General features: G+C 43.6%; 1 protein-coding gene across 1 annotated transcript in view; it reads left to right on the forward strand.

Annotated features, from left to right (window-relative positions):
* The window catches only part of PDE1C (phosphodiesterase 1C), a 257,158-nt gene that overhangs the window by 150,657 nt on the left and 91,061 nt on the right, over positions 1 to 15,440 (forward strand). Inside the window, exons 6-8 of the mRNA XM_084859810.1 lie at positions 5,231 to 5,347; positions 7,816 to 7,956; positions 14,948 to 15,048. Coding sequence (XP_084715936.1) covers positions 5,231 to 5,347; positions 7,816 to 7,956; positions 14,948 to 15,048 — 359 coding nt within the window. The remainder of the gene's footprint in view (positions 1 to 5,230; positions 5,348 to 7,815; positions 7,957 to 14,947; positions 15,049 to 15,440) is intronic.

Below are 15,440 nucleotides of genomic sequence, written 5' to 3' on the forward strand. Positions count from 1 at the left end.
AGATTGCAGCCTAAATGCTGTCTCAAGAGATCAGTAGGGATGTCAGAGAATTCCACCACGGATCTCGGATCCGAAATTTATGGCGGAACGAAGCCCCCGCCTCCCCAACCCATGAAAGGCGTGCGAAATGGAGCACTTACCTGCTGCCGTCCGCACTGACTTGCGAATGGTGGCTGCCCTGTGGCTGCCATTCGCTTCTTCATCATAGCTGTGATAGGCTAGGTAAATACTTACGTAGCCTATCACGGCTAACGCAGGGACACCTTTTGCGTCCCTGCAGAGGCCATGTTAGGCTACGTAAGTATTTACGTAGCCTATCATGGCAAGCCCCCATCCCCCCCCAAAAACAGCATACACAAATGGCGGTGGCTACGGCGGCCGCCATTTGCGTTCCCTATTTTTAGCCGTTTTAGCCTACGTAAATATTTACGTAGGCTATTACGGTGAAAAAAGGGGGAACACAAATAGCGTAGTGGGCTAAATATTTACGGAGGCTAAAATGGGGAAAAAACAAAGGAACACAAATGGCTCCCACTACTCTATTTGCGTTCCCCTCTTTTTCGCCGTAATAGCCTACGTAAATATTTATGTAGGCTAAAACGGCTAAAAATAGGGAACGCAAATGGCGGCTGCCATAGCCGCCACCATTTGCGTACGTGTTTTGTGTTTTTTTGGTTTGCTGTGATAGGCTACGTAGATACTTACGTAGCCTATCACGGCAGCTTCACAGGATGCAAATGGCGGCTGCTACGGCGGCCGCCATTTGCGTCCGCAGCAGCCTGTCCGCGGCCGGAACTCCAGCTGCGGACAGCCCTGGCCAGCGGCTCTGCGGAGCTGCCGCAGAGCAGAGCTGGCCCAGGGAGGATTCCGGGGGGAGGGACGGAACGCCTCCCCCCCACTGCACATCCAAGCTGCGAAAAGGTAAGTGACTTTCGTACATCCCTAGACATCAGACAGGAAGCCTGATTTGAACATGGATTAGGAAGGTTCTAACTCATCATTTCATTTAGTGGGCCATTCCACTTCCCAATATTAGCATCCCAGAGATTCAAAAGCTATAATATCAAAACAGTATGATTTTTTTTTTTCACCTTTCACTTCTTGTGTGACAGAATAAAAATTATTTGCAAGTTGGTGGAAATGACACAGGGATATGTCAGAGTACATTGAAGATATATGCTCCTGTTTTCAAAATATTATTTTCACATCAGGCGGTCAATGCAATGTCAGTGTGCGTCCTTCGCACTGTGTTGCTTTTCTGATTGCTTGAGGGAGTTTCAGTTAATCTGAAAACACATTGGGGAAAATTACAGTCAAATTGCATTTAGGATATTCATTTTATAATCAAATGTATAATGTATGCGTAGTGTTAACTGAAATTAAGTCTGATTTGCAGCATGATTGGGTATCTCTTTTTTCAGCCACTCTTCATTACATTTGTACACTTGAATTTACGTTGATTAAAAACTGCAATAAAAACTCCCATTTGAAAAATATTTTGGCATTGACATAGTTAGGTAAACATGTTGCAGTATACTGAATGGCCAGTGAGTACCATTAATTAATTACTGTTATACAATTAAGAATTTAACAGTGAAGGGATTGAATGCGTGATTTTTAAATTGTTTCATGTAGGGATGGATGAATGAGGGTTGTTGAAGCTAAGCCAAGATTTTCCGAACATCAGTTTGCTTCTCATCTCCCCTCAATTTGCACTCGCATTTGCGATCACTGTTTGTTTTACACAAGTGGAAAAATTCCACAGAACTTTCTACTGAACGTGAAAGTTGCGCACACAAAAAATCAAAATTTGCACACATTTAGTCCCCATAGACTAAAGCGGGGGGATTTAAAAGTTGCACATTCTGAGAAAGTTGTGCATTTTGAGAAAGGTGTGCATTTTTCAAGTACATGTTTTATGAATGCAAAGGCAACTTCAGGAATTTGTGAACATTTTTTGAGAAAATGCACTCCCGTTTGCATTCAGGATTGTGAATGGGGCATTTTCCAGTGATTTGTGAACTGAATGAACTTGTCATACATACCCAGCTCCATGTGGCAGGTACTACCACATGGTGGACCATTTGTGTGCAGTTGTGCTCAGTGTTCATATTGGGACGTTTTCTTGACATTATAAATCCAAATAGAAAAGTGCTTCAAAAGAGCTATCCCAGACCCCCAAATTAGAGCTCCCTGGGCGATTATGCACATATTACAGATGGCACACAGACCTTCCTCCATTTTTATGGTTTCAACTGTAGTGAACTGCCTAGAGAGCTTCGGCTATTGGGAAGTATAGAAATGGAATGAAAGAATGAGTGAATAAATGAATGTGGTTGCCTCTTTTGTAAGTTGTTTGTGTCCCATACAAATTGGACATTTTTTTTCTCTATGCCACCACATTCCTTTGCTTTGGGAAGTTTATGGCAGCATGAAGAAAAATGCCCAATCTATGTGATATAATTTCTGCTACCCAGAGATGCCTCACTATGGGCTCCATTACACAGGCGGAGAATTCCACATCAATGGTGGTTCTTTCCCTATCCGTTATCATTGCAGGACTGGGTCGTTCTCGTTAGATGGCTGTCCCCATCACGTTATTTTTCATTTCTTTCCTTCTTACAGGGCTGGTGATGCTGCTTGGGGTGTAGCGATAATTCCTGGTTCCTGACCCTTTCCCTCCCCTTGCGCGTTACTGGCAAACGGGGACTGCCATGCTGTAGGTCTGCAACCCTCAGCACACTTACTTGGGAGTAAGTCCCATTGAATTGAATAGGGTGCTCTGAATCAACAGAGGACATTGATTCTGAGCTTGGTGGGGCGGGGAACCAGATCTGTCTCCCTTTGTTGCAGGGAGGCATTTTACACTCTTCTCCCTCAAGTCAAGAAATGTGCTCAAGCATTTACATGGCAGACACGTGGTCTGAGAGCAATGCACTTCTTTGGTGCCATCTGGTGCTGCTGTTGCTGAGCAGGCGGCGCACTGTGCTGTGGCCAGGATTTGGGCAGTTTGGCAGGGGGGTCACCTTGAAGCAAAGGGAAAATTGCCGGCGGTGGGGGGAAGGTCAGGCGCAGATCTTTTCTTCTTCAGCAAGACTTGAGCAGAGGCAGGAGTTGCCCTCAAACTGTGCGCCCTCTCCTCCTTGCAAGGAAGCAAGAGAGGAGGACAAGCCCTTGCGCCTGTCAAATCTGCTCGGTCTCCTTCCATGCAACCCCGCTCAGGACATGCCCCGCAGCCCATTCTCAATGCCATTGTCATCCTGACCGTGCCCCCAACAACTGAAAACAAATGCCCACAGCTGGTATCTTCCTCTATTGGAGAATTTTACAGGGAGGTCATGGCGCTCCTGTTCCATGGGCTGGAAAAAAATAGCACATTTTTTGCGTTTGGGGAAAACACGGGATAGGCTGGGGGAAATGGCGGGAGACACCCTGGAGGGTAATGGTGTCATCTAAAGAGCCCTCAAACTTCCGTGACAGAGCCATCTCCATAGCAGGATAGAAGCTCCGTGTGAAGAAGCCCCATGTGGTGGCATCTGCCACATGAGACACTTTCTTCCTAGCAAATCAGCATCGCAGTAGCACCGTGTAGTGTCTACTGGCTGGCTTCTGTATTGCTGGGTTGTGCTTGAGCTAGACAAGGGCCAACAATATGGATGGGACCTCAAGACCTGAGTCCACACATGTGTCTGTTATTTTAAGACGAAGGCTGTCATTGTTCTAGAAGTGAACTAGTTAAAAATGCACAAGTGGGGATTGGCAGACTACTCTGCCAGGCTGTCCCCAGAATGATCCAGAAAGGCACTGATTTGTTTCCAACCCCCCCAACCTCTGAAATAAATGGGCTCATTTCCTGAGCAACCCCAGTGAGTTGGGAAATGAACACCCCTTCCTCACCAGCCTACCTTTTCCCAAAGCACTCCCACCACCCTTCCCTTTTCTTGAGTGCAGAGAGTGGGGAAGACAGTGGTGGCAGCAGCAGAGAATAAGAAGAGGGAAGGTTTTCCTTCGGTCTCCCTCCACATCTTCCTGATGTGGAGCATGTCAGGACTAAAAAAAGTGAAAGCACCTCGGAATTAAAGTTTTCTTAAGGGCTGCTGCAGTGGCAGTAGCCCTCAGGAGGACCTCAGTTCCCAAATACCCCCACTCATTTTGTCCTGATGTACTCCAGACTGTATATCTGGAGTACATCAGCATATCTGAGAGGGAGGAAAAGGGAAAATCTTCCCTCTCCTCACTCTCTACCGCTGCTCCCACTGCCTTCTCCACTCTCTGCTTGCAGGTAAGTAAGGGGAAGGTGGAGAGGATGTGCTGGGGGCTGGCAGGCTGATGGGGATGTGAGGGCATGAACCCTTTTCTGCCTGGATATTTTTCCAACACAGAAAATTCTGTTCAGTGGTCCTTTTGTGCCATCCTAGCTGCTTCAGAGCTAGGCTGGGGCAAATATCTGCAGCATCTCTGTACAAAAGGCCTCATTCGCTAGTCTGTTTTCATGAGAAATTGTGGAGGTACCCAACAGGGCACGCACTATATATATAACAACAGCCGCAAGAAGATCATGAGCATGTGTTGTTCACCATGTTTTTTTTTCTGTTCTTGAAATAAGTACCAGGGCATGATTTTGAAGGCATGTGATACAGCAACCTTGCTGAAGCTAAGAAGGTCTGGACAGGAGACCAGTTAGCAACCCTATGTAGACTACTGTTTGTTACATGATGGAAGAAAGGCAGGATAATATAATATAGTGTAGTCTAGTATAAATTAATATATAATAAATAATAGGGAGCAAAAATAAAAATGGTAATCTTTCAAAGTAGCAAAGCCTATTACCAAAGCAAATAGCTGTCTTGTGTGTTTCAAAACCAAAACCAGATTCTGCATTTCTTAAGATCGACTGCTTGTACAATAAAGCTGTAATCCTATATGCGTTTATCTGGGAGTGAGTCTCATTGAACTCAATGGGACATACTTCTGAGTAGACATGCATAGAATTGCACTATAGGTGACAAAAATATGAAAATAGAAACAATTGTGTGTAACGTGGCTGCTTAAAACTAGCAGCATTCTAATGTGTCAAAGAGGATCCAACAGAAAGTGCATTGGCTACTTTGTATGAACGCATTTAAAACTGAATGATAAACAATATGCTTCATGTTTCATAAGGCGATTCTTTCTTTTTGCAACGGATGAAGCAGACACACACTAATGCTGCCATTTCCTTCCTTCACAGAATGTAGACAAGTGGTCCTTTGACGTGTTTGCACTAAATGATGCTAGTGGGGATCATGCACTGAAATTTATTTTCTACGAATTGCTCACACGCTATGATTTGATCAGCCGCTTCAAGGTCAGTAATTCTGCAGTGCCCTTCCCTCTCTGCTCTCCTGCAGTTCACTGAAAGGAGAAATATCACTAACCTTGTATTTCTGTTTTCATCCATGCTATTGACTAATTGTATGTGGGGCAGCCTGACTGTAAGACACTTGCCACCTGATTTAATTAGAATGTTCTTGGAATGAAGTGGGGTAACGTTTCTTGATTTCACTGAAGGAAGGGCTTCCCACCACAAGAGTTCCAGATCTGATGGCCCATCCGCACCATCCTTCCTGCCCTTGTGGTCTGCCATATCTTGATGGAGTTTTCCTCACCCCAGCCCACCCCCATTCCTGCACAGCAGGCCAGCAGTGGCTGGTTAGGATCTGCAGCTTAGCCCTTCCCCTCCAAGTCTCTGAGCACTGCCCCCTGGCTCTGATGAGCTTTCATTTTGTTCATCTTCCATGGCTTTGGATGTGATGATGATATTGGGCAGGGGATGGGGAGTTGGAAGCACAAGGCTCTTGTGCCTTCTGTGTCTGCATCTCTGCCTCAGCCCAAAGAGAGCTTTTGTGTCTTCCCCCGGCATGGAGAAGAAGAAGCTGTCCTCACATCAGGAGATTGCTCAGGATTGCTCATCTTCTATCCTCCACTGGGATCTATTGTCTTCTGTTTTCATCTCCCTCATCCTCTAGCATCTGGTCCAGCCTTCTCCACCCAACCTGGTGCCCTCCTGATGTTTTGGAGTACAACTCCCACAGTTCCTGACCATTGGCCACGCTGGCTGGGACTGGTGGGAGCTGAAGTCCAAAACATTTGAAGGGCACCATATTGGGGAAGTGGACATAGCCTATTGCCTTTTCTTCAGCCTTTGCTGTACTTGAGCAGTGAGAACATAAGTGCCACCAAGACAATAACCCCTCTGGACCAGAGAAATGTTGGACACAGATCACAAACGTGGGGAGGGAAGGAAGGAGCTAAAAGAAAGTATCCCTTATTTCTTCAAGATTTAAAGATAGGAGAGGGGTTTTGTTTTGTTTTGTTTTCTACCTCTAGCTTATCCTTCACATGATGTCTGCCTGCAGCCCAAATGTGGTATGTGAAAAGATACTTCTATGTATTCAGACAAAAATATGATGCATGAATACACTTCATAGAATGTGCTGTGAACCAAAGTTGTACACCAGTATGTTATGATGGCAACAAAGAGAACATTTAATGAGCTATTTTGGTATACCACTCAAGTTTTCTTTTGTTTTTCAATAGGCATGTGTCTTTCAACTAGCACAAAGCTTTACATTGTTTTATACGCCAAAGATTTTCAAATTACTGGCTAAGGCTCAGAAATGCGTCACCAGAACCTTGCTGCATGCATTGCCACACTGCCAGCACTGATTCTCCATAGAATTGTGCAATTACATAATACTAACAGGACAAAATGCCATGAAGCCAAACCCTCTGCTGTTAAACAGAGCACCAGGGGCCACACAAGTGGAGGGCAGATGAATTGGGGAAAATACCTATAGCGCAGGAGGGGGCAACCTCTGGCCCACAGGTTGTGCACTCTCTGCAGGCCCCTCCCCAAGCCCCACCCTCTGACCTGGGAAGAGAAATCCCCATGTTATCTCTGATCTCTGATTGGTGATAACAAGGGCATTCCCCCATGAGCTGCACGCCCTCACTGTGGGAGGGCGAGTGGTGCAAATGGCAATCCACAGATTGCATGTTGGAGGGGAAAGAGGGAAAAACTGTACCCCAAATTTAAAAATCAAAGAAATCCTCACACAGACAAGAACTCCAAAGCCCAAACAAGCTTCCCCCTTCCCCCAATAGATAAAATCTAGGGTTACTATATCCTGCTTATATGTTTCCATATCCTGTCCCATAAGTGCAGGGTGGTTTTCATGTAACTATACAGGATTTTATTTAAAGTGTCAACCCTGGGTAGTAGATCAACTGAGGAAAAGAGGCAATTCAGTAGTTGTTGTTTTTAATTCTCATTTCTTTATTAATGTAGCATTACATTTGGGGTCCCATTGTACCAATCTAAGAATGTGTGGGTGGGGCTCTGGCCTCTGTCTGAAAGCACATTAGACTCCCCTAGCATGTGAGAAGATATACAGTGTTGCTCAGAATCTCACTGGGCGATATCTAATACTGCTGCTGTGGTCCTCTTCAATCAGCAATGCAACGACGGAAGCGGGATCCCCAACTTGTGCAACAGAAAGGTAGTGGTTAAAAAAGCCACTCGGGAAACAAGCAGAAATGCTTGTTTCTGGATCGGAACAGGTCAGTGGAGCTTCCTTCTTCAAGCTCCGCTGATCTGCACCATTCCAGAAACAAGTGTTCCCACTTGTTTCCTGAGTTGTTGTTTTTTTAACCACTAGCGGTGGGCCCCACTGGTGCACAGGTACTGCTCATGGATACTGCCCAAGAAGGTTAAAACAATGTACTATTGTTTTTTCCCCAAAATATATTTTTCCTTCCTATGTTTATGTGTAGATTCCGATTTCTGCTCTTGTCTCCTTTGTGGAAGCCTTGGAAGTTGGCTACAGCAAGCATAAAAATCCATATCACAACCTAATGCATGCAGCAGATGTCACGCAGACTGTTCATTACCTCCTTTTTAAGACGGGTGTAGCAGTAAGTAGATAAATCACTTTTTTAGAGACACTAAACGACGTTGTGCATTATGGGTAGCCCCACTCTTCATGATTTATGACATTGCACTGTGCATATAATAAGCAGGATTTCAAAGGATTTATGACAACCCCCAAGATTTAGGAACACTGAAGTGAGACTCTTTTCCATGCACATTTTCCCCATCTGGTGTAGACTCCTTGGATTACTGTCTGTTGCTTAAACATGTTAGGAATTTGGCTTGTTTTGTTCTCTTAAATTCAGAGAATATTGTTGACCTCCAGGCTGTGGGATTATGGCCAACACCTTCTAATTTGATTAGCAGAGAGAGGCAGGCCAGGCCCATAAACCCTTCTGCCACTTATGCCATAGGTGCCTATCCATGAACTAAAGCTGAGTTGGGCAACTTCCCACCTGTGGGCCGTGCTTCACCAGATAGCACACAATCAGCAGGATTCCCCCCCCATCACTATTTTACCACTGAAATTTGGTGGCAAACTGCAAGCTAAATTTGACCCTTTTAGTACTCTGTAGTGACTAAAAATGCCATTTTTGGTCCAACAACCCATTTTCTCCTACTGCCAAATTTGGTGGGGGCAGCAGCCACATACTGACCATGGCGTGTGTGTTGACCACCCCTGAACTAAAGTATGTAGCAGTCCACAGTGAAAATTGCTCGCCTTAACACTGACCTTCCGGTCAGGCTGGACCACCCATAAACTGGTGCTAGCGGTACTATCCCCATGATTTTCTGCACCAGTTTATGGGAGGGCCAGTTTGAACTGAGAGTTTTGTGTGAAAGCAAACATAATTTTCAGTGTGAGATGCAATGCTACCTCTTTGTAGGCAGACCCTCTGCTTTCCCAATAATAAGTCTTCAGAGGTGATGTGTTAGAAGAGGTGGTTCTCCTTATCAAGCTATGAAATTATCTCCATGCTTAAGCTACTCTTCCAAACATACAACACTTTCAAACATATTCACACGCCTTGAACCACTTCACATTTGACAGAGCAGCAATATTTTATTTTTTATTTGTTTAAAATAGTTCTAGGCCTCCTTTCAGGACAGGAACCCTCCCAAGGTGGCTTACAACAATAAAATAGACTGATACAATTTCATAAAAACAATATTCTAAAACACAATGAACACACACACACAATCAGGGGAAGGCCAGAGTAAACAAGTTGGTTTTCAGGGCCTTCCTAAAATCCTGCAGTGATGGATTCCCGATGGCAACCCATTTCAGATGTGTGGGGCCACTGCGGAAAAGGCCCTCTCTCATGTACTTGCCCACCGAAAGGCCCTTGAAAGTGGGCAGTGAAAGGGCCTCTCTTGCTGTTCTTAAAGTGCAGGCAGGCTGATATGAGTGGCTGATATTGTCATTGCTCAGCAGCACCTTCAGTCTCTAGATCAGGGCCTATGTGCAGATTCCACTCTTCCTCTGGTTTTTTTTATTTTATGAACCATTCAATATATATAGAACAATTTATCTAAATCTCCTACTCATTGTAGACCCAATGAATAAAGAAACAATTAAATGAAAAGTGTAAAAATGTTTAATTGTAATGTTTAATTCATTAGAAGGGGTTGAAATAGTTTTGGTGCCAAGAGCCTAATTAGACTATTTAACATAGAGCTGCCGCCATTCTGTGGCCTCATTTAGATGTAACGCTAACTGATGGTTTAGCATTACATGAACAAGACTTGCTCACATACCCTTCCCCAGGAATATGCTCATATAGTCTTCCTCAGGAATAGAGGAGAAATTCATTTTGTTCACATTTTAATATGAACAGACCTAATTCGTACTTCCTGAACCAATACGCAAACCAAACTGCAGATATCCTTCATTATTGGCACTTCACTACATTTTGCAAAGCAATTCTCTGATCAAAAAATGGATACAAAAATACTTAGATTAGGGAAACCTGTGCACAAAATGTGTATATTGGTGAAAATAACACACAGAAATGCATTATATTAGTGAAAATTGCTTGCAAAAATGCATATATTAGGAGAACTGCTCATGAAAAAATGTGCCAATTTTCATACTGATGTGTTGTTGTTGTTTTAAATCACAAACAAATGATTGTGGAAACAGGACAAAAGAAACTTAAGATTGGAAGCTGAGAAATTGACAGATTCATCCATCTCTGCTTCTGCTCAAGCAGGGCTGTGAGGAGATATGACGCATTTTGTTCCATTTTTAACTAACTGAAGTTTAGTGTTATCTCTGAACACAGACAAACTGTGGTTAGTCTTAACTCTTAACTATGGTTTTCTGAAAGAAGCCAACTTCAGACCATGGGTTATAAAGCTGGCTTGTTTCAACAAACTCTAGTTAAGATCAACCACAGTTTAGGGTTCAGTTGTAATGCTAAATTGTGGTTAATTGAAAAGAGAAGTGAATAAGACCTGCATCTCTTTCTCTCTGTTCCTGGGTCCCATCTACATAAGGGATTTACTCTGGTTCTACTGCGCCTCACGGATGATCATAGTAGACGCCGTTACCCCCACTCCTCATCAATGGTGGGGTTTTCTGCCCCCAAAGCTGCTTTTTGGCAAAGTAGTTTTGCACCAGATTTCCCATCATTGCAGGTTCAGTGCGGTTTGGGAGTCTGTGTGACCTCAATTGGCTTTGATGCGGTCTGTGGGGAGCAACACTGATACGCAGAAGGAAAAGTTGCGTCACGAAAAGGACATGAGGAGAGGTGTTGGCTAAACATGTCTACTTGGAAGTAACTCTCTGTCTTTCATTGCACTTCACTGAGCACAGGAGTGGGGAAAAGGGCAGGCAGCAAGCCTCAGCTCATTCACTGCCCCATAGCTATGCAGTTGATGACGTTCAGTTCTACTCATGGGACTCCCCCCACCCAGCCCTCAACTAATGCAGTTTCAGGTGCTGTTTGCCCCATGAAAGCATTTCTTTAAAAAGAAAGGTATACACCACTTTACTGGCTACATGTGCCATGGGAGGAATAAACTCAAATTCATGGAAATCTGGATTTAAATGGAATTGCCTCAGAAAGCATCTCCATGTAGATGGGGCCCAGGTGATGTCTAGTTTTATGTAACATATAGTGTGACATCATTGTACTATCTGGCTCCCTGCATCTGCTTCCAACAGCCAATTATATGAGGTGGAAGATGAAAAACTGGCCAGTGTGACAGCAACATGGAACATACTGCATAAAGCTAGACATTACTTAGAAGAGAGGGAAGGATGCACAGAGTTTTAGGGGCTCAGTGTCCTTTGGAATGTCTAGTTATAGTCATTCAGCATGATCTGATGTATGTTTACTCAGAAGTAAGTTCTGTTGACCGGTGGGAAGTCAAGTGTGAAAAGGATTGCAGCCTTAGTGTTGCTGTGGAGAAACATAGTTGTAGAGTCTGTGGACTTGCTTGGATAAAATTCAGATTGGTATTAGTTAATAGGAAAACCAAATTTGATTCATGTAGAAAACATAATGGGGCATAAAATCAATGTGTCTTTCCTGCCCTCCCTTCCCAATACTTTTTGCTGCAAACAGAAACAACAGTTAATACAATAACTGCGAAGTGATAAGCTACCCTAAGGGCAATACTGTCTGATATCTGGTGTAAGTCATGATTACACAGGCCTCAGCATCAGAAAATGTAATGAAGGCTCTATAGCTTCCTTAAAGCAGTCCAAAAAAGATGTTATGAGTGCCACGTAGTTTTCTGCAAGATCTAATGTAGCACAGCAGAAAAATCTTGCTCCTTTAATAGGGTTTTTGGGGGAGGGACAAGAGAGCTATCAATTTCATTTTGCTTGTATGAACCCTTAACAAAACAAATATATTTCATTTCAACAGGACTAGCAACCGAGTAACATTTGACCCTGGGATATTTGTCTGCTTCTGTTGTAACTTCCCAGTAGCGATGTCAGTACTTCTTTCTTTCTTTCTTTCTTTCTTTCTTTCTTTCTTTCTTTCTTTCTTATTTATTTATTGCATTTATATCCCACCTTTTTTCCTCTTGCAAGGCACCCGAGGTGGCTTACATTATCTGCCTCCTTCTCCTCTCCGTTTTATCCTCACAACAACAACCCTGTGAGGTGGGTTGGGCTGAGAGTCTGTGACTGGCTCAAAGTCACCCAGTGGGCTTCCATGGCCAAGTGGGGACTAGAACCCGGATCTCCCGGATCTCAGTCCCAACACTCTCACCACTACACTGGCTCTCTATTATCCATACCATAACCCAAATGGACTAATAATAATGGTTCATAAAAAACAATATTCAAGTAAAAAATGGCAAGAATAATCATACATAAAATCATACAAGAAACAGCATAACACAGCTGTGAGTATAACAACAAGTGATTCCTTTGGTACATATAAATGATTTGGCCAAAGATTTTCTGGAAATAAGACTATATTATTTTTATTTATTTATTTATTTATTTAAAACAACTAGTCATTTTTCCAGTGTTTGCCCAAGGTGACAGGAAAGATTAAAATACATAACAGTAAATCTAAAAATTCCGTAGATTGGATCTAGGCATCATTAGTAGATTTCAATGGGAACTAATTCTGCCATCCTATACCTAGGAATCAGTCCCATTGAACTAAATAGGTATAGGACTTACTTCTGTATAGACATGTACAAGATTGCCCTGCAAGTACCACGAATTTAGTCTGGGCCCAGTCCAATAAAATTAGTTCATAAAACTCACTGACACACGCATGCATGTGCACGCACACGGACACACAAAATATATGGTAAATCACAATAAAATATAGCAGTAAGTGATTTCAGAACAAAGTGCAAAAATAATTAACATTATGACTTCAAAAAAGAAAGGTTGGTCCTAGCAGACAGAAGGCTATTGCACCTATGTCATTGTCACTGTCATTGTCATTGTGCTATTGTCATTGTACCTATGATACAAGTTGGGGAACCCTGGAAAGAGTGTTTCACAAAATGGGTACCACAACAGAGAAGGAGGGCCTAGGCCTTTCTTCCTAAAAGCCTGGCCCCCAGTCCAACAAGGCACATGAGTAGCCCCATAAAATAAGATGTGATTTAGCCACTTAGGGCTCAGTTCTATGCATGTTTCGACAGAAAAAAGTGCTACAACTCCCAGCATGCTCAGGCAACATGGGAATTGTAGGACCTTTTTCTGTCTAAACTTGCATGGTATTGCATCTGTAGTTGTCTGGGGAACACAGAGGCTATTAATCTAACAGTTTGGATGCCAGCATTGCCAGGTGAGCGACCTTGGAACCACTTGCCTAAAAGTAGCTGCATGAGTGGCGGCAGGTCAGTGATTAGGGTGGTTGGATGCAAAAAAGGACAGAACAGTAGTGAAGATCACCACTATTAATGGTGCAGGAGCCCTGTCCTCTTCAACATCTGGCCACCCTATCCGTGATGCTGGCAGATGGGATGTTTAACCATTCTCCCATGCCATTTTCCCAATTGAAATATTTTGCCTTTTCCCCACCCCGCAGTGAGGCTATTTGCAGCATCAGTGGGGTGATTTCAATAGGGGGAACTGTGCAACTGAAAATATTAACTCTCCTATGCACATTGCTGCCATGAGCCAACGGTTATATCTGAGAATCTGTTCAACTGGGACTGTGGTTGTTAACATGGGCTGTGCATCAGATTAAAAGCCAATTCTACCACCTAACTGAATTGTGCGCCATACTGATAGAAGGCACACGGCATTATCAAGGCTTACAAGAATAATAAAACACTTTTTTTTCTGAGAAGCTCTGTAACTGCAGAAGCAGTGGGATTCTCTGTGTGATTTGCCTTTGTACTAAATTGAAAAACATGCCTTGTTTTATGGTTAATAAGCAGATCATCTTCATTATATGCAGTTGAAAATTGATACAATCATAGGGAGAAATGGGAAATGGAACGATGATTGCTTCTTCTGTTCCTTGCTGCATTTCTCTTTGCTGTCTTGAAATAACATTAATTTAGTTTGCAGTGTGGAAATTTCTCTTAGTCATACTGTTCTTCTCTGTATAATAGTGAATCCTTTGTTTCAACTCAAAATGCTTTGCTTCATAACTAAACCTCCATGTATATAAAACGCTTGTGAAAGATGGTAATTCCTTATTTTCTCCCTGCTCCTTTTGTTTGATAATTCATTTATTATCATAACCATTCAGTAAAGCAGAGATAATTCATATTTTCCTTGCTGTCCTCGAGGTGAGTAGTTTTCACATTGTTTTTCAGGGTCCCTGAGGTTATTGGAGGTTTTTGAGGGTTCCTCCATGGAAAGTTCAGGTGAACACTTAACCCAGCCTTCCCCAACCTGGTGTCCTCCCATTGGCTGGGAATGAAGGGAGTTGCAGTCCAACACATCTGGAGAGAGCACCAGGCTAGGGACAGCTGACCTAACCTGAAATTTTGTATTTCGATAAATATCTTCCCCTGCAATGCACTGCCATGAAGAAGTGTTTTCAGGTCTCAGTTGGGAGGGCAGCAGGAGCTCAGCAGTAGAGTAAATGTTTTGAATTCCAAAGGTCTCCAGCTCAGCCCGTCTGGTATCTCCAAGTACATGATTTCAAGTAGCATGGTTAGCAAAGACTTTCCCCTGAGGCCCTGAAGAGTGACTGCCAGTCCGAGCTGAGCAAAAATGGCTTAACCAAATTCTCTACCATATTTGCAGATAGCAAAATGGAATTTTGCCAGAAATTATTGGGAGAGGGGGCAGAATTCTTCAACAATTGGGGACAGGTGGAAAAAAAAAGATAACTGCCTGGGGTCTTATGGGTGATGTAGTCCAATGCATCTAGAGGGTGCCGTGTTGGAGAAGGCTGGAATAAACAATAGTAGGCTAGCTGGACTAATGGCTTTTTTTTAGTTCTGTGCTAGAATAGTGGCAGCCAGTGAAAAGGCATCAGAGTGTAGTGTTCTTAACTACCAGGTAAATACCTTCCTTACAAATCAAAATGCCTTTTAAACTTTGACAAAGCAGCATGTTGTCTGACTTCTCCTAAATCTTTTTCTCAGCACTGGTTGACCGAGCTGGAAATCTTTGCAATGATCTTTGCAGCTGCCATCCATGACTATGAACACACTGGAACGACCAACAACTTTCATATTCAGACACGGTGAGGGACAAAAAAAACTATGGAAGAAAGAACATGTAGAAACAGTAGCAGATGAGAATTAAGCACTTAAGGGAGCACTCGTATCGAGATAGACATCAGCCTCCAAACTCGGAGGCTGATGCCTATCCAATGCAGGGCAGATGGAGCACAGAGGGAATCCTCTCCTCTGTGCTCCAGCCATCCTGCATTTGTGGCTAGATGCGCATTTTCAGCTGTCTAGCCACGGCTTCGGGGAGGAGGAGGGAAGGGGCCCAGAGACCCGATAGGAAGCTGCCTAAAGTGGCTTCCACAGTCTCCTCCCCTCCTGCCCTCTTTCCACCCTCTCTGCTCTCCATTTACGAGGGCAGAGATGGCGTCGGTTTGGAAAGAACTGCACCAGCTATGAGGGGGCA

The sequence above is a fragment of the Heloderma suspectum genome, chromosome 5 (genome assembly GCF_057233095.1).
Source record: "Heloderma suspectum isolate Gila_16-S chromosome 5, 16-S_ref, whole genome shotgun sequence".
Classification (NCBI taxonomy): domain Eukaryota; kingdom Metazoa; phylum Chordata; class Lepidosauria; order Squamata; family Helodermatidae; genus Heloderma; species Heloderma suspectum.